Consider the following 25,460-nt stretch of genomic DNA (forward strand, 5'->3'; position numbering starts at 1 on the left):
CGTACCAGGCAGCAAGACCCCTGATTGCTTTCAGGCCCGCACAACCTCCAGGAGGGGACAGGCCCACCAGGGGCCACCCCAGTATGGAAGGCTGGCTGGGGCTGGGGACGCTTGGGTCTCTCTTGCTCCCCACCTCGCTTCCCCAGGCTGCTGCCCTGAGCGGCCCCCGGGGTCAGGTGCCCACCTTGCCCTGTCCGTGCTCCTGGCACCGGCCAAGGCTTGACTATGCCCAGTGAGGGTCCCTCGGCTCCCCTTCCCTGGACCCATGTCCTGGGGCTGCCCCAACCTCTGCCTCCCCTGCTCCCAGAGAGAAAAGGGCTCTGGAAACGGCGGTGGAGGAGATGAGAGGGAAGGTGGCCTGTGCAGACGCAGAGAAGCAGAGGCTGGAAGCCGAGAACACGGAGCTGCACAGGAGCCTCCTGCTGTGGGCGGAACAGAAGGAAGAGCTGGTGCAGCAGGGCAAGCGGGGCCGCCGGGAGCTGGAGACCAGGTGGGCGGGGCCGCCGGGAGCTGGAGACCAGGTGGGCGGGGCCGCGGGGAGCTGGAGACCAGGTGGGCGGGGCCGCGGGGAGCTGCAGACCAGGTGGGCGGGGCCGCGGGGAGCTGGAGACCAGGTGGGCGGGGCCGCGGGGAGCTGGAGACCAGGTGGGCGGGGCCGCGGGGAGCTGGCTGGGGCGGGTGAGAGGGGGCGCATCACGCCCCTCAGCCTCAGTGTCCCCCACCACCAACAGGGCCACCCCTTTCCCAGGCTCATCTACAGGAGAGGGGGTGCCTGATGGGGCGGCAGGGGCAAAGTGTTCTCCAGACTCCTCCAGGCTGGGCCATCACCCCACACCCACACACCTGCCCCAGGCGCACTCCCCACCCCTCGGGGGCAGATCTACCACCCTGGGCCCAGCAGAGACGGGTGCCATGAGCCGTGCGTGCACACGCACACACACTCCTCACCCTGGGTGTCAGGGTATGGACCAAGAACACCACCGCACCCCCAGCCCTGAAGCAGGACCCACGAACCCCCTGGCCCTGCAGGGGCTCCTGGGCTGCCAGGGAGCTGCAGGTCATCACCCCGCCCATTGTGCCCCCTCCATCTTGCCCTGAAGTGACCTCACACTCTCTGCCCTCTGGTTTCCGGACCTCAGTCAAGGGCGCCTGGAGCAGCTGGAGGAGAAGGTCTCAGGGCTCAAGAAGGAGCTGGTGTCCGCCCAGGAGGCGCTGAACTCGGCCCGGCTGCAGAGGGACGTTCTGGAGAGCGAGAGGGAGGGTCTGCACAGAGCCCTGGCCCGGGTACACTTCCATGCCTGGCCCTCTGCCACCATCTGCTGGGGCCCACCTCCCCCCACTCACTTGTCTCCTCCCGCTCCTGCGCCCTCAGTCCATCCCCAGAGTTCCCAAAGCCACCCGGGGGGGGGGGGGGGCTCCTGGGCCTCCAGGCAGTGGGCACCGGCCTACCCTCCCTGACCCCTAGCCACACCCGCCTCTCTGTGCCCTCTCCCTTGGTCACCCTGCCACCTCTCCTGGATGCAGCCTGACTACCCAGGGGCCCATCGTGTGTCTCAGAGGCCCCCCCACCCTGCCCCACCCAGAGCTTCGGCTCGCATGCCTCCCTCCACAACGCGGGGCTCGCTCCCTCCCCAGCACCGACAGCTCTGACGTCGTCGGGGTGACAGCCGCCCCCCCCCCGCCCCAGGCCGAGTCCAGCAACACTGACCTGGAGCTGCTGGTGACCCGGCTGAAGTCGGAGGGTGTGGAGCAGAGGGACTCCCTGGCCAAGATGGCTGCCCTGACGGAGGGGCTGGCTCGGGACAAAGGCGCCCTGGGCCACCAGGTCCTGCAGGTGAGGCGAGGGCCCCGGGCTGGCCGTGTGGCTGAGCCCAGGTCCCCCTGGCGACCCCGCGTCTCCACTCCTCCATTCCTGCGCGGAGAGCGGGTGTGGGGGAGAGGCCCAGGGGCACAGGGGTGCCTGCCAGGCCCGCGGGACTGAGGGTGCGCGTGGCGCGTGGCGCACGGGCCTGGACGCGGACCCCTCCCTGTCCCCACCCGCGGCAGCTGGAGCAGGAGCGGGAGCAGCTGCGGGAGCGGCAGAAGGCTCTGGAGCAGGAGCGGGCGGGTGCCCTGGAGCGGCTGGCGCGGGCGGAGCAGCAGCTGGGGCCGGTGCAGCAGGCCTGCGGGCGCCTGGAGGAGCAGCTGCAGGGGCGGGAGGCCGCCTTCGAGCGCCAGAGGGCCCGGCTGCAGGAGCAGGTGGGCCAGGTGAGGCGTCCGCGGGGCTGCCCCTGCCCCTCTGGGGCGTGGAGGGTCACGGGGCACCTTCAGAAGTCCGGCGGGCTCGGGGCACCTGGGACTTCCGGCTGCAAAGCTAACAGACTTGGCTAGACTCAAAGCCGGCGTCGAAGAGGGCTCCCCGGAGGTGGTGGCAGCGGTGGCGGAAGTTGGGGGGGGGGGGATTGGTAGAGGGTAGAGACGGGGGATGGGGGGAGGGGAGCTGCAGAGGACGCTTACATAGGGCCTGCCCCTGGCCCCTGGTTTCCACACGCTTGGGGGTCAAGGGCTTCACGGCTTCCCTCTGTGTGTCTTCTCTCCTCCCGGACCACGTCCCCACTTGCCGTGGGCTCGTTCACCGACGCGGCATGCTCGGACCTTCTGTGGACGCCAGGCTCTGGCCCAGCACGGGCTCCGGGGAGCGCCACTGAGCGGGGTTGCTTTCTTCTAGTCCCAGCGTGTTGCCCTGCGTGGAGCCCTGTGCTGGCAGCCTTGTGCCCCCGGTGGCATTCAGACCACATGTCCCCTGCCTCCTCTGGGACTCGGCTCGGCCTCCCTCAGTGTCTCAGGCTCTGTCCCATCTCTTCCGGTCTGTCGCCGGTTCCCCCTTCTTTCACTGAAGTGTGAGTTACACTCAGGGAGCCAGTGCACGGTTCAGCGAGTTGTGACGGTTGTGTGCGTTGTGTAGCAAGCACCCAGGAGACGTGGACGGTCTCCCCGGTCTTGGGGTCAGCACCGTCCCAGGCAGCCTCTGCTCTGACGTGCCCCCCCCCCCCCACAGCCTCCCACACTGGCTTCACCTGTGGCAGAACCGCAGGTTTTGTGTCCACCTTCTCTCTCAAGAGGATGTCTTTGCAAATCTGGCATCGTTAGGTGTATCAAGCGGGGGTGGGGGGGGGGGCGCTGACAACAAGTAATATTCCGTTGTACAAATAAACCACATTCACTCACCCCTTTACTTGCTGCTGGACATTTGGGTTGTTTCCAGTTTGGGGCTGTAATGGACAAGACTGCTGTGAACATTGGTGCACAAGTTATGTACATACTTGGGAGTGAAATTGTCCGGTGCTAGGTGTGCATTGAACTTAATAAGAAACTGCCAAACAACTTCCAAAGCGATTGTATTACTTTATTCTACTGCCAGTGGCACAGTGTGGGGGGCACGAGGGGGTTCCAGGGGCTCCTCAGACTTGTCAACGTTTGGCATCATCAGTTTTTGCTTTTTAGCTCTTCTGTGTGTGTGAAGCTAGGTACCGTTGTGGTTTTAATTCTCATTTCCTGGATAACAAATGATGTTGAGCACATTTTCATATGCTTATTGGAAATTTGTATACCTTATTTTGTCAAGTGTCTGTTCGAGTCTTTTGCCCATTTTTTATTGCGTGTGTGTGTGTGTGTGTGTGTGTGTGTGTGTGTGTGTGTGTGTTTTGGCTCTGGACGTATAGGAAGTCTTCACATATCCTGAACACGAGTACTCTGTCAGATGGATGTACTTAGAAGAGTTTACTCAAGTTCATGACTTGCCTATGCATTTTCTTAGTGCTGTTTTTGATGGACAGAAGATTTTAACTTTGGCGAAATCCAACTTGCCAAGTTTTAAAAAAATGTATGCCTAGTATTTTCTAGGTGCTGCTGACACATTTCTGTGTAGGACAAGGAGAAGGAAAGACCCTCCGGTGTTTTCACCTGGTTCTTACATGTAGGTCTGTGATCACTTCATGTTGATTTTTCCGTATGGCAGTGGCTCTGAAAATGTGTTCCCTAGACCAGCGGCATCAGCATCACCCGGGAACTAGATAGAAATGCAGATTCGTAAAATTCCCCACTCAGAACCTACTGAGTCCGTCAGTTAAGCGCCCAACTTCAGCTCAGGTCACGATCTCACAGTTTGTGAGTTCAGGCCCCACATCGGGCTCTGTGCTGACCGCTCAGAGCCTGGAGCCTGCTTCAGATTCTGTGTTTCCTTTTCTCTCTGCCTCTTCCCTCCTCAAGCTCTGTCTCTCTCTCTCAAAAATAAATAAACATTAAAAAAAAATTTAAAAAACCCCAACCAAATCAGAAACTCCAGGATGGGTGGCAGACATCTGGATTTTCAGAAACCCTCCAGGTGATTCTGATGCATACAAAAGTGTGAGGACCGCAGGTATGTCGTGTGAAGTAGGCATTGAAGTCTGTTATTTTTCAGATGAATATCCAATTGTTCCAGCACCAGTTTTTACAGACTGTCCTTTCTCCCTTGAATTACCTGAGTAATTACCTGACTTGTTGAAAGTAAATCGATCATATATATATGTGTATGTGCACAGATCAGATTGTCGATCGGTACAAATCAATCTGTTCCTTCTTTCCCCAAAACCACACTGTCTTGGTTACTGTAGCTTTTCAGTAAGTCTTGAAATTAAGTAGTGTGACTCCTCCAATCTTATTCTTCCTTTTCAAATGGTGTTCGCTGCTCTAATTTCTTTTACATATCCATACATTTCAGAATCAGCTTGTGAATTTTTGTCCCCCGCAAAACCCTCCTAGGTCCTTGATTGGGATTGTGTTGACTCCATAGGTCAGTTTTAGAAGACTGGACACCTTCACGACATTGAGGTGTCCATCCACGAAAATGTGGTATATCTCTCTTTCTTTACTTAGTTCTCTCAGCTGGGTTTTGTGCTCAGCGTAGGGGCCTTGCACACGTTTGATTACATTAATTCTTGAGCTTCATATCGTGAAGTGCCTTGTTGTTTTAATTTTATTTTTCTGGTGTTCATTACTAGTGTATGGGATACAGTCTCATCGAGGAACTTTAAGTCACGCGACCTTGACAAAGTCACTCATGAGTGCCAGGCTTTTACGTGCTCGTAATCATGGCATTTGTGGATAGCCAAAAAAAGAAGAGTTTTACTTTCTTTCTGATCTTGGTGACTTTTATTTCTTTTTCTCTTGATGCACTGACTAAAGAGCCACAGCACAGAGTTGAAAAGAAACGGTGAGAGTGGCCATGTTTTCACCGACCCCCGTCATGGTGAAGGAATTCAGCCTTTCACCATCATGGATGATGTTCTCTGTAGGCTTTTCACGGATCCCCCTTATTACACTAAGGATGTTCCCTTTCATTTCTAGTGTGATGACAGGATTGTTTTTTTAATCTTAGATGAGTTTTGAATTTTTTTAACATTTTTTAAAAATACTTATTCATTTTTGAGAGAGAGAGAGACAGACAGAGAATCCAAAGCAGACTCCAGACTCTGAGCTGTCAGCACAGAGCCCGACGTGGGGCTCAAGCCCACGAACCATGAGATCATGACCCGAGCTGAAGTTGGACGCCCAACTGACTGAGCCACCAAGGGGCCCTGAATCTTGAATTCCTTTAACTGCTTTTATTTTATAAAGTGATAATATCATTGTTCTCCTCATTCTGTTAATGTGGTGGATTATAGGGGCTCATGTTTTTAATATCACAACAACCTTGCATACCTGAGACAAAGCCTACTTGGCCATAAGTTAATAGCCTTTTTATATATTTTTGGATTCAGTTTAATAACATTTTGTGAAGGATTTTTGCATCGATATTCACGAGGACTATTCGTCTGTGATTTTCTTTTCTCATAGTGTTTTTCTCAGTTTTGGAACCAGGGACTCATAAAAGAAGTTGGGAAATTTATTTACCTCTTGAACGTGTTTTGACATTGGTGTTGTTTCTTCCCTAAATGTTAGTAGAATTTGCTAGTGAAGTCATTTCAGTCTGACATTTCCCTTGTGAGAATTTTGATAAGGAATTCAAGTTCTGAAACAAATGTAGCATTCCTCTGCTCTCTGTACCTTCACTACCGTGCAGTTCAAGCTATCTTCTCATTCCCCGTGTGACTTCTCTTTTGGCCTGTGGCTTATTGATGTACATTGCCTAACTCCCAAACACGGGGATTTTCCTGTGTTTGGAAATATCTACTTGTCACCCATTTCTAATATAATTCCGTTGTGGTCAGAAAACATACTCCATGTTATTTGAATAGACCTAAAGGTACTGAGGCACGTTTTATGGCCCATCGTATCTTGTTGAGCATCCCATGCTCATGTGAGAAGGGTGTGCACCATGCCACTGGTGGATGGAGAGTCTGTGAATATCAATTAGGTCAAGTATTCTTTAAAACTTCCATGTCCTCACTGTTTTGGGGTTTGCTTGTTTGTCTTATATGTTTTACTTGGCTGGTTGTTTTTGTCCCCTTGTTCTAATCATTAGTGCTGGAAGGGCATTAAAATCTCCATCTATGATTGTAGGATTGTCTATTTCAGCCTTTAGTCCTGTCCATTTTTGCCTCATGTTTTGAATTCCTATTATTAGGTGTATACACATTAAGTAGTTCATGTCTTCATGATGCGTTAACTTTTCATTGTTATAAAACATTCCCTCTTATCTCTTTTTCTAGATACCTACTTTTTGTGATATTGATTTAGCCATACCAGTTTTGTCATGCTAAGTGTTTTCATTGTGTATGTTTCCATACGTTTACTTTCAATTTGTCTGTTTCTGTGTATTTAAAGTGTGTTTCTTATAAAAAGCATATTATTGGGTCTTGCTTTTATTGTTACTCTGACAGTCTCTACCAATTAGTTGGAGTGATTGTACCATTTACATTTAGTGTAACCATTGATATGTTGGGTTGAAACATCTTTGTATTTGTTTTCTTGGTATTTGTTTTCTTTTTTTTTTTTTTTTTTTTTAATTTTTTTTTTTTTCAACGTTTATTTATTTTTGGGACAGAGAGAGACAGAGCATGAACGGGGGAGGGGCAGAGAGAGAGGGAGACACAGAATCGGAAACAGGCTCCAGGCTCTGAGCCATCAGCCCAGAGCCCGACGCGGGGCTCGAACTCACTGACCGCGAGATCGTGACCTGGCTGAAGTCGGACGCTTAACCGACTGCGCCACCCAGGCGCCCCTTGGTATTTGTTTTCTATTTGTCTCATTAAAAAAAAAAACATTTTACTTTCCTCCCTTCTGGCCTTTTTTGAGTTAGTTACGTATTTATGTAGAATTGCATTTTGTGTTGTCTGTTGATGTTTCTAAGCTATAGTTCTTTTCCTTATTATTTTAGTAATCACTCTAAAATTATGATTTGCATTGTTCATATTTAAATAATATTTTACTACTTCAAAAACAATTTAAGACCCTCCCAGCAATGTATTACATTTAACCCTCTCATCCTTTGTGCTCTTCACGCTATGTATTTTGTTTCTACATGTGCTATTATAAACCCTACCATATATTATTAAAATTTTTGCTTTAAACAGTCACACACACATACACAAACATACACACACACACACACACACACACACGCGTGCACTCCAGTTATCTGGCAAAATTCTTTATCTGCATAGGTATATTAAGTGTAATCTTTTTCAAGTCTTTTTCTGATAACTCCATCATCTAGATCCCCTAATGGCTCTCTTTCTATTATCTTTCATCTCTTGGCTTTCAGTCATTTGTCTTGCCTGCTGATATCCATAATAGAATATATTGAATAAGACTTTATGTTTTTGTAGGGATAACTTGAGGCTCTGAATGATACCAACTTTTTCCAGAGGGAATTTGTTTTGATCTTGGGAAATCAAAGCAGGGGCAGATCATTTTTATCCAGTCCTGGATCAAGCTGGTTTGTAACTGGGGTTCAGTCTTTTGTGAGGAGCAATCTATTTCCCGTGCATCCCGGAGTATAACATAGCTCTCCTGTCTCCTAGCTGGAAGTGTGGGGTGTTGACCAGGGCCTCCATCTTTTGGTGAGCCCTAACTGCAGATTTTGTTTCTCAGTTCTGTAAGACTGCCCGAAGTTCTACCTGACTTCTCAGACTCTCACCTCCCATTTCTCATTCACATTCATGGTCCCTTGACCCTGTACTTCTTGGGAGTTATTTAAAAAAAAAAAAAGCAATAAAAAAAACAATATAGAATCTGAGTCTCCCCTCCTTTCTGATGTTTTCTGTTTTCTCCTCTCAAACCCCAGCTGCTTTGGTAGCTTTGGATGACACGTCAGGTCTCCCTGATCTTATAAGCCCATTGAAGCCCATAAGCCAAGTTCCCAGACTTTTAGCCAAGGCTTTATGCATGGCTGCTAAGGCTCTGGGCCTTGCACGACTTGAGATCTGGAGAATACCTCAAGGAAGATATGTGATGAAACGCTGGGCTCAGCTGGATACATGTCTCCTTGGCTCTTGGCTACTTGGCATCTCTTATGCCCTCAGTTATATTAGACATACATCGTATAGATTTTCTATCTGTTCCAGGTGGGAGGGTGGGTCTTTAACAACCTCCCTCATCATTACGGAAGCAGGAAGTTCTGGTCTTTATGTTTGAAGAATATTTTTACTGGCCATGGAATACTAGGATGGCCATTATTTCCTTCAGCATTTTGACGAATTCATCCAACATCTTCTGACTTTCATTGTTGCTGTTTAGAAGTCAAATGTCAGTCTTATTGTTGCTCATTTTAAGGCAAGGTGTGTTTTCCCCTGATTGTAAAAGATATATTTCTTCATCTTTGGTATTCAGAAACTTTAGTATACTCTATGTGCTGTTTTCTTTGTACTTATCCTATTGGAGGATTGTGGCTCATTTTATTTTATTTTATTTTTTCAACGTTTATGTATTTTTTGGGACAGAGAGAGACAGAGCATGAACGGGGGAGGGGCAGAGAGAGAGGGAGACACAGAATCAGAAACAGGCTCCAGGCTCTGAGTCATCAGCCCAGAGCCCGACGCGGGGCTCGAACCCACGGACCGCGAGATCGTGACCTGGCTGAAGTCGGACGCTTAACCGACTGCGCCACCCAGGCGCCCCATTGTGGCTCATTTTAAATCTGTGGCTTGAAGTATTTTATTAGATTTTGGAAATTCTTGTGCAGTGTCTGTTCAAATATTCTCTCTCCTTTCCTTCTGTGACTCTAATTGTACATATGTTGGACTTTTTTACCTTGTCCTATAAGTCTATTACACTCTCTTCTGTGTTCTTCCTCCTTTTTTCTCTTCATGATTCAGTCTGAACACATTCTTTTGTCTATCTTCCAGATTATTAGTTCTCTTTTCCATCTAAGCTGACATTGAACTCATACATTTATTAATTTTGCTTATTGTATTTTTAAATTATATCGTTTATATTTAGTTTCTAGTTCTGTTGTGAAGTTCTGCATCTTGCCATCCATCATCTTGAACACTTAGTCACAGCTATTTTAAACTCTGTGTCTGACAACTCCAATATCTGGGTGCCCAAGGGGTCAGGGAGGCATCCGTGTTTATATTATTACTTTTTTTTCCTGCCATATCATCTTATCTCCTGATATGCCTGGTAATGTTGATTAAATGCTAAATATCTTAGGGAAAAAAAACTGTAGAAATAACTTGAGGATCTTGATGACACTGTTCTTCTTGCTGTGGTCCTGGCAAGAAGTGAAGGTAGATGATCACCATAGTCCCTGGTTGAAGGGATTCAAACCAAGCTTCAGATTTTATGAGAGATGGTCTACTTCCGATTCACCACCACTACCAGGGTGAAGTCCTGCAGCGAATACAACTCAGAGCTGCAGTGTTTGTTCGGGCCCCTCTGCTAGGATGGCTCTGAGCTTGAGTTTTTTGTTCCCCTAAGGCCAGAGTGCTGTCAGAAGCTCTCCTTGGCTTCTCAACTTCTCAGCCAAAACTTTTAAATCAAATTCTGAGCAGAGAAGAGATACCTCGTTCCTCTGTGTCCCTTCCTCTGAGGTCCCAGCTGCCTCGGCAGCTCTCAGAAGCTCTGTGCAGATTCCTGTGTTATGTTCCGTCCAGGTTCCTGTGATGCTCTTGATGGAAGTGTCGGTCTGCAGCAACCAGGTCCCCCGCCACTTTCTATGGCCATCACTGTGTGATGTTTCCTGCCCCCTGGACCCTTGTGGGCTGACCCGGGTTGCCATTTAGATTGGCAGCTGGCTCCTCCCTGGGAGCGCTCGGTTCAGGGACGCCTCCATCATGGCTACAGGCACCGGGGCCCCTCTGCTGTGAACACACACGTACTTCTGAGGTCCAATTCGTCTTATGCCCACCCTTCCCTCCTTGCCATTCTGCACGAAATCGCTTTTTTTCCCTCCCACTCCCTGCTGGACTGTCCCTTCCCCCTCCTCTAGGTCACGTGCAAGAAGCAGGCCCTGGAGGAGCAGCTCGCCCAGAGCCTGCAGGACCGGGAGGCCCAGCGGGACACGCTGCAGAGGACCCTGCAGGAGAAGGAGGCTCTGTCTGAGGAGCGGGCCCAGCTGCTGGCCAAGCAGGAGGCCCTGGAGAGGCAGGTCCGGCTCACGGCCGAGGAGGCGGCCGAGCTCAGGTACCTGGGGCCCTACCAGCAGGTTCTGTCCACACGGCCTCGCCCTCGAAGAGCCCGCAGTGCGGCAGGGGACAGGCACTCACTCGGCGACTGTAGGGCAGGGCAATGTCATGTCTACATGGGAGAGAGGCTGTGAATGAAGGGCAGACACAGAGCCTGGCTGAGAGGAGCATCTAGAAGAATTGAATCCAGTGGGAGTCCCAGGATGGCCCTCCTGAGAGAGGTGGCCACACTGGCCAGATAGCAAGTGCCAGAAACCCAGTCCAGACCAGCAGAAGGAAGGCATGGGATGTCCCGCTCAAGGAATCTAAGTTCAGGATACACGTGGCTTCAGGCAAGGCTGGATCCAGGTGCTCCCACAGTGCTGTCAGAATCCTGCCTCTCCCTGCTCAGTGCTACTTAACTCAGGAGACTTTGTTCTCAGGCAGAGTCAGGGTGCGAGGTGGTAAATGGTCAGTGGCCACCCCAGGCTCCCTCCTCCAGCAGACACAGTGTCCTCCTCCCCCCCAAAAACCCAAAAGCTGCTGCCATTGGCCATATTGAGCCATTTGATATCCCTGAACCGGTCCTGGGAGTCGTAAGGCTCAGACTGGCAGGCTGGGGTCACACGCCCGTCCCTGAAGCCAGGCACAGTGTCAACCCCAGGGAACCATGAGGCTGAGGGCAGGGCCAGAGCGAGCTTCAAAAATCAGCAGGGGCCACTTCCAGAAGACGTGAAACAGGCACTTGTAGGTGAGAACGGGGGTGCCCTTCAGGCTGTCACCTGGTAAGCTGAGCTGGTCCCATGGCCTCTGCAGCAATCCAAAAGCTGGTTGCTTTCTGTCACCAAACTTGTGGGCTCTCTTGGGAACATCTAAGTATTTTTGTAGAAAAGGTTTCCTCCTGGAACTCCAGAACCTGGGGGTCACCAGAACCCTTGAGTCCCAGGTCCTTGAACATCCTCACAGACAAACCTCTTTTGCAAATGAAAGTTCGCACAGAAACAGGAACAGAAAACCTAACAAAGGCCTGCTCCGGGTCAGCAGGAGCAGAGGGTCCCTGCCTGTCGCCCCCTTCCAGGCCCCACGGGTGCTCAGACAAGCAGGGGTTGGAGGGCCCCTGTCACCTGTCAGTATTTGCTGCCCAGATCACGGACAGAGGCTGGGCAGAGGCCGTGGCAGCCCAGGGTCCTCCCCGTAGGCTCTGCCCCGATCACTGGGCAGCCCTGTGGCCCCAGACAGTCACCTGGTCATTAAACAGCACTTTACAGTGACCGGTCTGAGCTTCCGGTGACAAGGCTGCTGGGGGCTTGTCCTGAAATCACATATGCTGACACAGGGTGCCGCCTAGCTCCCACAGTAGGTGTCTGGCTGGCTCCGTGGGCCGGAGGGTCTGGCCACTGCGGTTTTAATGAGCTCCGGGTAATGTTGATAACCACCAGGTGCGAGAAGTCCTGCGGCAGCCCTTTGCCTCTCCGTGGCGGGCTGATGACAGAGGACCCCGGGTTTCAAGCCCCTCCAGCCCCCACACCCAGGCCCTGACCAGGCTGCAGCGCTAGGGACGCATGCCCAGTTGAGGGGTTGCTGGCTTGCTCGGCACCCGGAGAGGTGGATGGAGGGTGTCTGCCTGCATCCTGCCTGCGCCCTCGCTGGTCATGCCGGGCCTCTGCTCCAGGAGGCTGGGGTGCTCTTGGGCTCCCAAGGAAGGAGAGACCGGACACACCCTTAGATTCCCAGGCTCCGGGGTGAAAGAAGATTCTGGTGTCTGAGCGGCAGAGACCGCTTCTCCCAGAGGGGACCAGGCTGCTGTCTGGGAGGAGGTGGGTTCGAGGTGTTGGGGAGGGCATCCGAGGCAGTCCCCGCTGCCTTCTGTTCACACAGAAGCGGGGAGCAGGGAACGTGGGGTGCTTACTAGGATGGGGACTGGAAGGGGGCACTGGGGACATCGGAGGAGTGAAGTTTCTGGGCTCTGCAGGCAAGAGCCAGCCCTGGACGGTGTCGACACGCCCAACCCCCCCACCAAGGTGGCAGCGGTGAGCAGGGTCCCCCAGGGCCCACGGCCCTCCCCGACCCATCGATTTGTGTGAGGATGTGTGTCTGCCGTTTGTGTGCTCACGTGAGTATTTTTGTGTGTCTGTGGTGTGGTGTGTGCGCGTGTGTTTGGTTGGCAGATGTTTTCACCGTAAACCCCTCGCGTGGGGCCAAGCACAGTATCGGTTACAACGTGCTCGCTGGCTGGTCGACGACCGGTGGGCTGATTGGTTGTCTTCTGACAAGTCCTTCAAGCCACTTCACCCCCCTCCCCGGGAGTGAACGCTGCTCTGAGTTGCAGGTATTTTCCGGACATTTGCGTCTGCGTGCACAGAGACACCGCGGCAGCTTTCGTCCGCGGTGGACGCTGGGCGTGCCCTTCCGCTCTGACACGTTGCTTCTCAGAGATCAGAGAAGAGAGTTTCCTCGTCCTCGATAACAACTCACTAGATGCACCGTCATTTCTAGAACATTCTGCCACTTATCAGCATGGAAGCCACGTCCAGTTAGTGTGCGATATAAGGCTGCAGTGAGCATCCTTGTACGTGTGTAGTTGGTTCACGCGTATTTCTAAAGAACCGACACTTGGGAGTGGAATCCCTGGCTCAAAGATAGGCACGCTTTAAATCTTGAAGTTTCCTAGCCTCCCCTCCACAAAGAAAATGGCCCTCGCACCCTTGCCAACATTGAATATAAACATTATTTAAAGTTGTGTCAATCTGGTGCGTGGTCAATGACACCACACGGTTGTCATTTGAATCTCCTTGAGTACCAGTAGGGTGAGCAAACTTTATATGTTCATTCCCCTTTTGCGTTTTCTTTGTGAATAACAGTCATTTTTCTCATTTTTCTGTAGGATCAGCTGACTTTCTGTCATTGATTCGTAGGAGCTCTTTGCATATGATGGATATTAACTCTTTGTCCCTTGTCTTTTAAGTTGGTTTGTGAAATCTTTCTGCATAAGCCCCCAACCCCTTTAAGTGTATTCAGATCTGCTGGCCTCTTTATTTTTGTCTTCTCGGTTTTGTGTTTTGCTTACACACTTTATAAAATACCTTTCTCTATTTTTTCTACGATTTTTATAGTTCTGAGTTGTTTATTTGTTGTTGTGCTTTGTTTTGTTTTTCATTTAGCTTTTTAATCCACCTGAAAGATTATTTTGTGCAGGGCCTAATTTGGTTTTAGAGATTTCAAAGGAATGATGGGCCATGCCTGGCTGGCTCTTGGTAGATCCCACGACTCTTGATCCAAGGGTCGTGAGGTTAAGCCCACATTCAGCGTGGAGCCTACCTAAAAAAAAAAAAAGAGTTAAAAAAAAAAGGAATGAGATGTTCATTCTGTTTATCTTCTGATTGATGAGCCCAGCCTCGGTGGGCACTGTTCCGTTATCTAGCTAAAGGACTCTGCACCGTCCCTCATCAGCAGGACCGCCTGGGTGACCTGCTCCACTGTCTGATGACTCTGCAGGGCTGAGAGGGACTCTCTGGAGAGAAGCCTCTTTGAGACCCAGCAGCTGGTGACGCAGCTCCAGGCACAGCGGGAGCAGCTGGAGGGACAGGCCCGGAGCATGCGGCTCGCTCGGCAGGCCCTGCAAGGTACTCCTCGGGCAGGCTCTCTCTGCTCCTCTCTCCCCTCAGTGGAGCTCAGTCCCCAGATGTGCTGCTCACACTCCCCAGCCCCCTGAAGGGGCACGAACACAGGCCTGGAGCTCACGTGGCTGATCGGGTCACGCCACCATTGTCTAGGAGGGCCGGCCACCTGCACAGCCTGCTCTCGGTGCCGGGCCCAGGCGCGGAACTGGGCTGCGGCCACAGGGTCAGCATGGTGGCTCCCTACCCAGCTCCCGTGCTCCCTTCCCAGGCCCCGTGCTCCCTGCCCAGCGCCCCTGCCTCGTGTGGGCCTGGCCAGAGCCAATACGAGGTGACAATTAGGACCTACACTGCAGTGGGGCGCGGAGTGCATTGTCCCACGGGCTGTGGCAGCCTCCTCAAAGCAGGTGGCTGTCACCCCATGGGGCCGTCACTCCACAGGGAGTCTGTGAGGGCCACAGGGGTTCCATGCTGTGGGGGCCCTGTGGCCGGTCCCTGATGCCTCTGTCACTTCACAGTGGAAATGCAGCAGCTGAGAAGTGCCTGGGAGGTCCAGGAGACAAAGCTGCAGTGGGACGTGGGGAGGCTTCAGCGACAGGTGGCACAACAGGAGCGGGACTTGCAGCTGGCCCTGGAGAGCCAGGCGCTGGCCCACCACGAGGACCTGGCTCGGCTCCAGAGGGAGAAGGTCTGCTTCCGTCGGGCCACTGCTGCGTGGTCGCTTCCCAGGAGACTGCCATGTCCCAGAAGCCAGCAGACACATGGGGGAGGGAGCTTAGGAGACCAGCCAGGCGAGAGGTGCCCCGGCCATACCGGGGCCGCACCCCGAGGACTCGAATAGTTCACGTGGGCGGTCCAGGGCCTGGAGCATCGTGCAGGGGGGGTCTTCTCCCCCACAGAAGGGGCCAGACCTCGGGTTGGCTGGCCTGGCTGCAGTCTGAGGGCCGGTAGCCGGAGGGAGCTCCCTCCTCCCGCTAAGCTGTCCCACTGGCCACAGGCCCCTGCGAGGTCTTGTTTAACACGTTACACATCTTCTGAATGTGGGGGCTAGGGAGAGGTATATGGGCCACTACATAGGGATGGCAGATGGTGAGACCCAGCTCTTGCTTTAATGTCCTTGTGCGAGACAAAGGGTGTTTAGCTGACTGGAGTGGCCATTCCTGGGGTCCTGTCCTGTCCTGACGTCCCACGAACCGGGTCTCACTCAGGACTACGGGTACCTGCTGGCCTCACATGTCCTGACTTACGCAGTCTTCATAGCCTGTTCCTTTGCATTGGCCCAGGAGTCCCTGAGTCTGTCTCTGACAGAGGAGAAGGAAGTGGCAGCTCACCGGTTGGAACAGGAGAAGAAGCTGGTAGCAAAGAATGCGGCCAAGAGGGAGGCTCTGAAGGAGGAAATTCAGAGCCTAAAGCATGAGCGGGATGAGAGTCTCCTCCAATTGGAAAATGAGATGCAAGAGGTGATGGGAGACTGTCAGGCAGGGGGAACCCTCACATTCCACCTCACCGTGCTTTCTCTGACCCACAAAGAGGGCTGACCTTTCCAGATCACTGCTATTTAAGCTTCAGTCTTCTCAGCAGTCCCAGTCGACAGACATCCACCCACCTACTTATCCATTCATCCATCCATCCATCCACCAATCCATTTATCCATCCATTCATCCACCAGTCCATCCATTCACCAATCCATCCATCCACTAATCCATCCACCAATCCATCCATCCATCCATCCATCCATCCATCTATCCACCAATCCATCGTCCATCCATTCACCAATCCATCCATCCATCCATCCGTCCATCCATCCATCTATCCACCAATCCATCCATCCACCAATCCATCCACCAATCCATCCATCCACCAATCCATCCATCCATCCATCTATCCATCCATCCATCCACCCATCCATCCATCTATCCACCAATCCATCCACCAATCCATCCATCCATCCATCCATCCATCCATCCATCTATCCACCAATCCATCCATCCACAAATCCATCCATCCATCCATCCACCAATCCATCCATCCACCAATCCATCCACCAATCCATCCAACCACCAATCCACCCATCCATCCATCTATCCATCCATCCATCCACCCATCCATCCATATATCCACCAATCCATCCACCAATCCATCCATCCATCCATCCATCCATCCATCCATCCATCTATCCACCAATCCATCCATCCACAAATCCATCCATCCATCCATCCACCAATCCATCCATCCACCAATCCATCCACCAATCCATCCAACCACCAATCCATCCATCCATCCATCCGTCCATCCATCCGTCCATCCACTAATCCATCCATCCACCAATCCATCCATCCATCCATCTATCCATCCATCTATCCACCAATCCATCCATCCACCAATCCATCCACCAATCCATCCAACCACCAATCCATCCATCCATCCATCCGTCCATCCATCCGTCCATCCACTAATCCATCCATCCACCAATCCATCCATCCATCCATCTATCCATCCATCTATCCACCAATCCATCCATCCACCAATCCATCCACCAATCCATCCAACCACCAATCCATCCATCCATCCATCCGTCCATCCATCCGTCCATCCACTAATCCATCCATCCACCAATCCATCCATCCATCCATCTATCCATCCATCTATCCACCAATCCATCCATCCACCAATCCATCCACCAATCCATCCATCCACCAATCCATCCATCCATCCATCCATCCATTTATCCAACTGTCCATCCATCCATCTATCCATCCATCCACCAATCCATCCACCAATCCATCCATCCATCCATCCATCCATCTGTCCATCCACTAATCCATCCATCCACCAATCCATCCATCCATTTATCCAACTGTCCATCCATCCATCCATCCATCCATCCATTTATCCAACTGTCCATCCACCCATCCATCCATCCACTCATCCACTCATCCATCCACCAATCCATCCATCCATCCATCTATCCATCCATCTATCCACCAATCCATCCACCAATCCATCCATCCACCAATCCATCCATCCATCCATCCATCCATCCATTTATCCAACTGTCCATCCATCCATCCATCCATCCATTTACCCAACTGTCCATCCATCCATCCATCCATCCATCCACCAATCCATCCACCAATCCATCCATCCATCCATCCATCCATCCATCCATCCACTAATCCATCCATCCACCAATCCATCCATCCATCCATCTATCCATCCATCTATCCACCAATCCATCGTCCATCCATTCACCAATCCATCCATCCATTCACCAATCCATCCATCCATCCATCTATCCATCCATGCACTTGACTGTCCCTCCATTTGTCATCATCAATCCATTGATTTGAATATCCATCCTTCTATGTATACACTTAGCTCTCCTCCCACATACACGGCCGTCTATCCACACGCCCGATTTTCCATTCACACACCTAACCATACATCTATCCATCAATTTCCTTAAGCACCCATCAATGATCCATGCACTCATATGACCATCCATCTGTGCAACCACTCACTTGACCATCTGTCCATCCATTCACTTAAACATCCTTCCCTCCATCCACACACTCAGCTGTCCATCCATATCCACCATCCATCTCTGTCTGACCATCCACCCACCTGATCATCTAGCCAGTGTGTAGAGAACTGAGCACGGGCATGGAAGCTGGACCAATGCAGACAGAGTAAAAAGGCCCCACTGACCCGACTCGGGACAAGGGCTGCCTCTGGACCGATGCCCCTCCCTGAGCAGGGATGTGGAATCAAGAACACAACACGTCCTGGCAGAGGCTTTAGCACCCAGCATTCTGCTGCAGCCTCCCCTTGTGGAGGCCCCCTGACCCTCACAAGCATTCCCCCCCCCCCCCACCAAATCCTGCCAGGCCCTGTCACTGAAAGAAGAAGAGAGGAGGCTGCTGAGGGAAGAACTCTTCAGAGCCATGCAGGAGCTGGGACAGGTGCGGCAGGAGGCCCAGAGCCAACAAAAGCAAGCCGAGGTGAGCCCTGTGTGCCCAAGCCAGACACTGGGTACCCAGCCCGGCCACCTGCATTGCCCAGCAGGCTCAGGCAGACCCTCAGATGCACCCCCTTCCTTCCTGGTCCCAGGGACACAGCCCTCTCTACCCTCCAGGGAATGTCCAGGTCTCCTGCTGGAAGGGGGCACTGTCTTAATGGCAAGGAGAGGCCCAGTGAACCAAAGCCGGCTGGGGGGTGGGGGCTTCCAAGAGCCGGTCCCTACTCGCCAGCAGCGGGCCTGGCCAGGAAGGGGCCAGAGAGGAGGGCCTGGGGCCGCAGGGGAGCCAGCGGCAGAGGCGGGCAGGACCCAGCCCTGTGCCCCGCCCAGCCCCATGTACATCCAGCCTTGCCTGTCTGTGCACTTGAGATGCACTTGAGATGCACTTGTCAAAACGGAACTGCAGGAAATGTGCGTGAGGCCTCTTGGGGCTGGCTCATTAGAGACATGGGTCCAAAGGAGAAACCAAACTGGGAAAGGCCAGCACTGTGCCTGAGGCAGACCCTCGCTGGAAAGGACACCACAGAGAGTCTCCAGCTGAGCCAGGAGAAAGGCATCCCCGAGGGACGAGGGACAGGAGAGACCCCCCGTGGGTAGCCGCCCACAGGTACACTGAGGCTGCCTCAGGCAACGATCTGGGGCCACCTGGGGCTCCAGACTCCATCAGGAGCCCATGTCCAGGGAACAGGGCAGGCAGCGACCCTGTGGACCCTGTGTCCCCACCCCATGTGTGGAGCTGGGCCCCCACTGCTGTCTCCAGTGGGGGAGGCTCAGCCTATTATGAAATGCAGTGCAGTCCCACCAGTGTAGGCAAGGTGGGGATGACCCCTGCCCCCGCAGGGGGAGGTGGCCAGAGCTAGGTGAAAGGACCACGGCGAGCTCAGGGGAGGGCTGTCTGCAGCGGGGTCAGGACCCCAGGGGCGGGCACTGAGCAGAGGCAAGCAGGGAGCAGCCCAGAGGCCCACGGGGCGTTTCTCACACCCCGCAGACTGCAGGGAGCCAGCGTGGTCCAGGGCAAGGCCAGGCCAGCACCTTGTCCCTTCTGCCTCCTGCCTGTGTCGTTCCAGCTCCTGTCACTTTCGTTTTTATTCTAGGAGACCCTTTTTCACCCTTGTCCCTGGTGTGTCCCAGCCCCAAGGTCAAAGGGTGAGATGCTCCCCTGGTGCTGAGTGAATGACTCAGAGAGTCAGGGAAACGAGCGTGTGGACAGAACACCGGCTGCAGTGCCCCGCCCAGAACTGGTGTCGGAGCAGGAGCCACTGTCTCAGCGTCACTGACTCTGCACCTGCTCGAGCAGCAGCGGGCACTGAGAGGGCTGCCCGGCGGGGGCAGATGCAGAGCCAGCGGGGCCTTGGGGAGGCAGGGACACGCAGTCCTGTCCCAGGGGCACAGTCGGCAGGAAAGGGGGCTGCGGTTAGGAGCCGGCTGCCTTCCACCCCCTCCCCCCCACCGCCAGACAGGGTCACTCTGAGCACCGCCACCCGGAGGGGCTCCCGGCACCCAGAAAAGTCTTGTCCAAGAGCCCCTCTCCCTGGAGCCCCCGCCCTGCTCTGTCACGGGCTGGCCGGTGCTTCCGTGGGCACGGCTGGGAGGCGTGGGGGGGCCCACGGGGTGGTGCCCTCCTTCCTCCCATTCCCGCCGAGCTGCCCCGCCCATCCCACTCTCGTCAGGGAACCAGGGACCGCCCCCCCCCCAGACCCTGGGAGCTGACCCCCCAACTCAGAGGGGCTGGTCGGGAGCCTTCCCCCTCTGTGCTGGCTGAGTCGCCACCTGGACTGGGGATAGCCGGCCAGCCAGCGGGTGGGCACTTCAGCGAGCTCGTTAAGGGTCGTTTTGCCCTCCTGGCAAGGAACGTGGAAGTTACAACCCACTGAGGACGGAAGGAGAGGAGAAATGCCTGCCGAGGAAAACCAGTCGTGGGGTGATGTGAGAAAAGCCCCCTGGCAGGTGGAGGGGCTCCTGGGCTGTATCCTGTCACCCACAGCCTCCGCAGGGCCTTCCTAGCCAGGCCGCCACAGCAACGCTGGGTCCGCCCCGAGGGCACGGCCAAACGGGCCACCCAGGGTGATACCTGTCAGTGCAGGAGGACGGGAGGGTGGTGGGGGGTAATGCAGAAGGACGGCGGGGGCAAGGGGAGGAGGCACCAGTGAGGCTCCTCCACCAAGAGCAGGAGGCCAGGCCTCAGAGGGCCCCGGCCCACTAGCGCCCTGGGGCAGCGGCCTACAGAATCTGGGTGGGCGGGGGTGGGGCTCCAGTGCGGGGGCACCAGCACAGGCACCCGTGCCTCCCCGGGATATGAAGCCGGCTCCACTCCCCCCCGCCCCCCCCGTGGGGGCCTAGACCACCCTGGGGCCAAGGCAGAGGCGAGGGGGAGCATCCGGGCCGGGAAGCCAGGCGGGCCTCGGGTCCCAGGTGAGCAGGCGGCGTCCTTGTTCGTGGCCAAGGAAAGCTTGGGCACTGCTTCCTAGCCTGGGGCCCAGGGGACCCCTCCTCCTCCAAGTGCCCACCGGGTAGTGCTGGAGAGGAGGGTCCAGAGAGCAGAGCCAGGCCACGCTGAGTCCGATGAATGTCTGTGCTGCCTGAGTGTCTCTGCAGGGGGGCCTCCATCTGGGGGGGGTGTGTAGGCTGAGCCCCATGGCCCCGTTCCAGGCATGTCTGTGGGTGCTCGCATGTTTAGGCTGGCAGGGACCGTGGGCATCCCCGAATGCCACCTGCCTATTTGAAAGTTCGGGAAACCAAGGGCCAGACCGACTGAGGGGCTCCTGTGTTCGCCTGGACTCGGGGACGGGGCTGTCCTGAGACCCGCCTCCCCCCTTCCCTGCCACCACCATGTCTTCTGAGCTGGGGTCCACCTTTCTGGCCCTCCACCGACGGGCAGGGTCCCAGAGAGGGGGGCTAGAGGCACGCCTCGGAAGGGTGAGCCCCCCATGCACTGACCGCAGTGGACGTCCCAGACTACAGGACCGTGGGACCCGGGCTGCCTCTCCCATGCCCACGTCCTGGGCACGAATGCCGAGCACACTGCCCAGCTGAGGGGGTCTCGAAGTCAGCCTCCTCGGAGGGCAGGGCCTGTCTCGTTCGCCAAGTGGCTGTTCTTGGCCCCTCAGCTGAACGGCCCAACAGCAACATTTCAGGCTTGAAAGAGGTCAGCGCCTGAGTCCCTGACTGGGTCCCCGCCCCCAAGCTGCCCTGGCCTGGTGGCCTGGAGACCCCAAAGGAAAGGCATGGGGGAAAGGGCCAGCCCCTCCGCGCGGGAAGACCCCCCCCCCCCCCCATCGCCACGTCCCCTCGGGGCCGGCAGCGGTGGCACGGGCAGCGGGCGGCATGGGAAGGCTGGCCCGGGGCTCTGCTCTGCCCACCTTGTGCGGCCCGAGCGAGCCTCCGCCCGGCCCCGGGACAGCAGATGGCTGTCCACCGGCCGCTCAAGCCTCGGGCTGCCCCTGGATGCCGCGGCCAGCTTGCTGCTCTCTCCAGGCCACCGTCAGCGCCACGGCTGCGGAGCTGAAGGCCCTGCAGGCCCAGTTCGAGGACGCCATCTCGGCCCATCAGAGAGAGGCCGCAGCTCTGAGAGACAGTCTCCGGGAGATGGCGGCAGAGAGAAGCAACGCCGGGAGAGAAGTGAGGGGGTGCCAGGGGAGGGGTGCCGGGAGAAGGGGGAGAGGTGCCGGGGAGGGGGAGGGGTGCCCGGAGACCCATCCATCCCACCAGCCCTGGGCAGAGCCTGCGTGCGGTGGGTCTGGCCAGGCTCTGCCCACATGCAGCACGACGCACGGAGCCCAGGGGACTGGGCACTGGGTGGGGTGGAGCTGCCCTGGGGGTGCCTGGGGGCGGGGGAGTGGAGGGGCAGAGGTGTGGGGGGTTTGTGGTGTTTCCGGGGCCGACCGTGCGTGGACCCGGCCGCGGCCTCAAGGCTGCCGCAGGGGCCCCCAGGAGCCATGGGCCGGTGTCCTGCGGTGGGGGAGAGTCTCGGGCAGGGCAGGCCAGGCTGCGGCCCAGCAGGCAAGCAAGCCTGGGGAGGTGTTCCTGAGGGAGACATGACAGCACCTGGGGAGCCTGGGAGAGGGGAGGGCAGGAGGGCATGGGGATCTGGGCTGGGGGAGGGTGAGCCTGCGCCCAGGTGGGGCCGCGAGGACTGGGGGACCCGTGCCCTCCCCGGGCCAGGCGCCGAGGCCGGCAGGCAACGCGCTGACCCGGAGCTCGGGGGGGCACAGGCAGGCACCGGCTGCTGAGGCAGCAGCAGAGAGGGGGGGGGGCTCCTCAGCCCTCCCCCAGCGCCCCCAGGGGCAGGCCCCGTGGTGGAGGGAGAGGGAGGGAGAGAGCATGATTTAACATGACAAGCTGTTTACTTTGGCCCCCAAAGAGAAAGGTCTCCTTTCAACAGATTTCAAAGTCAGGCCCGGTCAGCGACCACACGGGGAAGCAAAATGAGATTTTAAAACTGGGGGCTGCAGGGGAGGGGCCAGGAGACTGGGGGCACATTTGTTCTGGAGAGGTGAAAGAGGAGAGAGCACAGGCCTCCCGAGGAGCTCAGGTTCCCAGAGAGGGGCCCCCGGAAGGGAAAGGGGGCCCCCGGGAAGGAGAGGAAACCCCTAGAAAGGAAAGGGCCCCAGGAAGGAGAGGGGGGCCCCCGGGAAGGAGAAGGGAGTCCTAGAAAGGAGAGGAAACCCCCGGCAAGGAGAGGGGCCCCCAAAAGGAGAAGGAACCCCAGAAAGGGGAGGGAACCCCCAGAAAGGAGAGGGAACCCCTACAAAGGAAAGGGCCCCAGGAAGGAGGGGGGGGCCCCCGGGAAGGAGAGGGGAGTCCTGGAAAGGAGAGGAAACCCCCGGCAAGGAGAGGGAACCCCAGAAAGGGGAGGGAACCCCCAGAAAGGAGAGGGGCCCCAGCAAGCAGTGGGGGAGCAGGAGGCTGAGGCGGGGGCAGGAGGAGCAAGCCGGGAAGAGCCTCCCAGGCGCCAGGCTGGCCCGGTCGCCATGGAAACCATAACGTTTTCACAGCCTTTAAACTGAAGGAACGTCCAGGCTTCTCTCGGCGCTGCCCGGAGTCCACACGTGTGTGCCTGCACACACACGTGAACCCACTGCACCGTTCACACCCCTGCCCACACGTGCACACGCATGCACACAAGTGACAGCGTACCTGTGCATGCACCCACGCACACTCACCCGCGGACACAACACTCACAGGGAAACCCGCGGACACCACAAAGCACGCGCAAACGGGCGACAAGTAGTGCACACAGCTCCACGTGCACTTACACGCACATACGTCACGCATGTGTGTGGGCACATGGGCACGCGTGTTCCTGCATGCGCGTGTACAGGTGCACCCGCCACACTCACACACGTCGCTTGCAGACACGCACGCTGACCACACACGTGTGTGCTCGCACGCACGGGCGAGAGCCCCTTACCGGCCCCTCCCCTGCCTTCCCTCAGGCGGTGCAGAGCCCTGGAACCACCTCCCTGCAGGAGATTTCAAAAGATGCTGTTTATACAATTTCTAGTAAAGAAATAATTATTATAATCACATTAAGTGATTTGGCTGTAAAATTCCTGTAAAGAGGATGGCTGTTCTCATGAGGCAGAGGGAAGCGGGTGGGGGTGCAGGGGTGAGGGGGGCCCTTCTCCAGCTTTGTTGTGCTCGTTTTCATCTCCTCTGCCCTGGGAAATGAAAACAGTTCCTTTTATGATGGATAGGGCCCTTTGCTGGTCCTTGACCTTCTCGGTGGATTTTTGCTGAGCTCGGCGGAAACTGCCCTGCACAGTTGTGGCTCCCATATGTGGGGGGTGGAAGGGGAGCGGGGCGGCGGGGGGGGGGCTCAGGCCCTTCCCAAAAACAGAACAACAATAACAGCGGGCGGACACGGGAGCCAGGCTGGCCAGGGGCCTGGACAATGTCCCGCTGAAACGGCCAGCAAAGTGGGGTTTGCTCTTGGCAAACCAGCGCCTTGACATGGCTCAGAGTTTTTGCGGCTTCCCCTCTGTCGGCACGCCGCCGGCCCCCTCCACCTCCTCTCCGCCTCCTCCTCGGGACACCCGAGCCTGAACGGAGCCCTCTCTAGAGTGCCCCGGTCAGGGCTGGAGCGCAGGCCTGGGAGGCGGGAGACCAGAGGTCCCGGCCGAGCCTGGAGATCTCCCTCACCAAAGTGCGGGCGCTGGGAGGTGGGCCGCCCCTGCCCTGGGTCTGCCCTCGCCTCCAGACCCTCCCTCCAAGGGTCGAGGGGGAGGTGGTGCTGGGGCGAGGAGTGAGGCGTACCCCCGACCCCACCCTGACCCAGCTCTGGCCCTCGCTCAGGCCCTGAGCTTCACACAACCACAGAACCCGCAAGCCCTGCCTAGAAGCCCCCAGAGGGCGTGGGGGTCCCGCTGTAGGGAGGACGGCGTGACGGGTGTCCCATTCTGGGCCTGGAACACGTCTGGTAGGGGCAGGGCACAGGACTCACACCTACAGCCTCTCCCCGTCCTCGGGTCAGCTTTTCAGAGCTTTCAAAGCGGCCGGAGTCTGGGCTGCTGAGCCCTGAGACCAGGGTGGCCCCCACTGGCTCCAGAGCCTGCCCAGCCGGGGGCCTCTGCTGCCCCCCACCCGTTGGGTTTAGGGTGTCCATGCTTCTGCGGAGCACTCTGTCCAGGGCCCTGGTGACAGTGAGAACCTGCCGCCCAAGCAAACCGGACAGCCTGGCCCGAGCCGGCCTTCGTGCTGCCAGAGAATTCTGAGGGCACCGTCGCCCAGAGACCCACCCTCCCCTGCCTCCCACGTGATAGGGAGATGAGGGCCGCGGAGCAGGGGTCTCGAGCCAGGGCCACCTGCACGGCTACCCACCCCAGGGCGGGCAGCAGCCCCAGTGCCACGGCATCGCTGAAGGCCAGCGGGCAGCAGCAGGGGTGGGGGGCCGTCAAGCGGAGGAGGCATCTGGACCCGGGAGGGGGCAGTACGGATGTGTGGGCACAGCCAGGTGCCACGCTGTCCCTGCTGTCCGGCAAGCAGCATCCCCGGGGGCCAGGGAGGGAGCAAGGGCCCAGGGCCAGCAGGGCCAGACCGTCACCTCCCCGGTTCTGGGACCAGCCCTCGTGAGGCACCCTGCACCCCCAGGTGGGCAGAGCCAGGTTGTCTGCTTTTCTCTCAAGCACCTGGGCACACAGGGCTGGGGGCACCTGGGCGCTGCCGGACCAGAGCCAGAGGCCGATCGGCAGCTCCTACCCGCCCCCCCACCCGCCCGTGGCGCCCCGGCCCCCAGCGGCCCCGACAGCCTCGTGCCCC

General features: G+C 56.2%; 1 protein-coding gene across 1 annotated transcript in view; it reads left to right on the forward strand.

The window, feature by feature from the left end:
• Positions 1-25,460, forward strand: part of CROCC2 (ciliary rootlet coiled-coil, rootletin family member 2) — a 71,575-nt gene that overhangs the window by 26,191 nt on the left and 19,924 nt on the right. The window contains 10 exon segments of the mRNA XM_045475163.1: positions 308-490; positions 1,140-1,284; positions 1,688-1,834; positions 2,047-2,247; positions 10,394-10,587; positions 14,064-14,191; positions 14,704-14,873; positions 15,469-15,645; positions 18,073-18,186; positions 21,678-21,821. Coding sequence (XP_045331119.1) covers positions 308-490; positions 1,140-1,284; positions 1,688-1,834; positions 2,047-2,247; positions 10,394-10,587; positions 14,064-14,191; positions 14,704-14,873; positions 15,469-15,645; positions 18,073-18,186; positions 21,678-21,821 — 1,603 coding nt within the window.

This window comes from Leopardus geoffroyi, chromosome C1, assembly GCF_018350155.1.
Source record: "Leopardus geoffroyi isolate Oge1 chromosome C1, O.geoffroyi_Oge1_pat1.0, whole genome shotgun sequence".
Classification (NCBI taxonomy): domain Eukaryota; kingdom Metazoa; phylum Chordata; class Mammalia; order Carnivora; family Felidae; genus Leopardus; species Leopardus geoffroyi.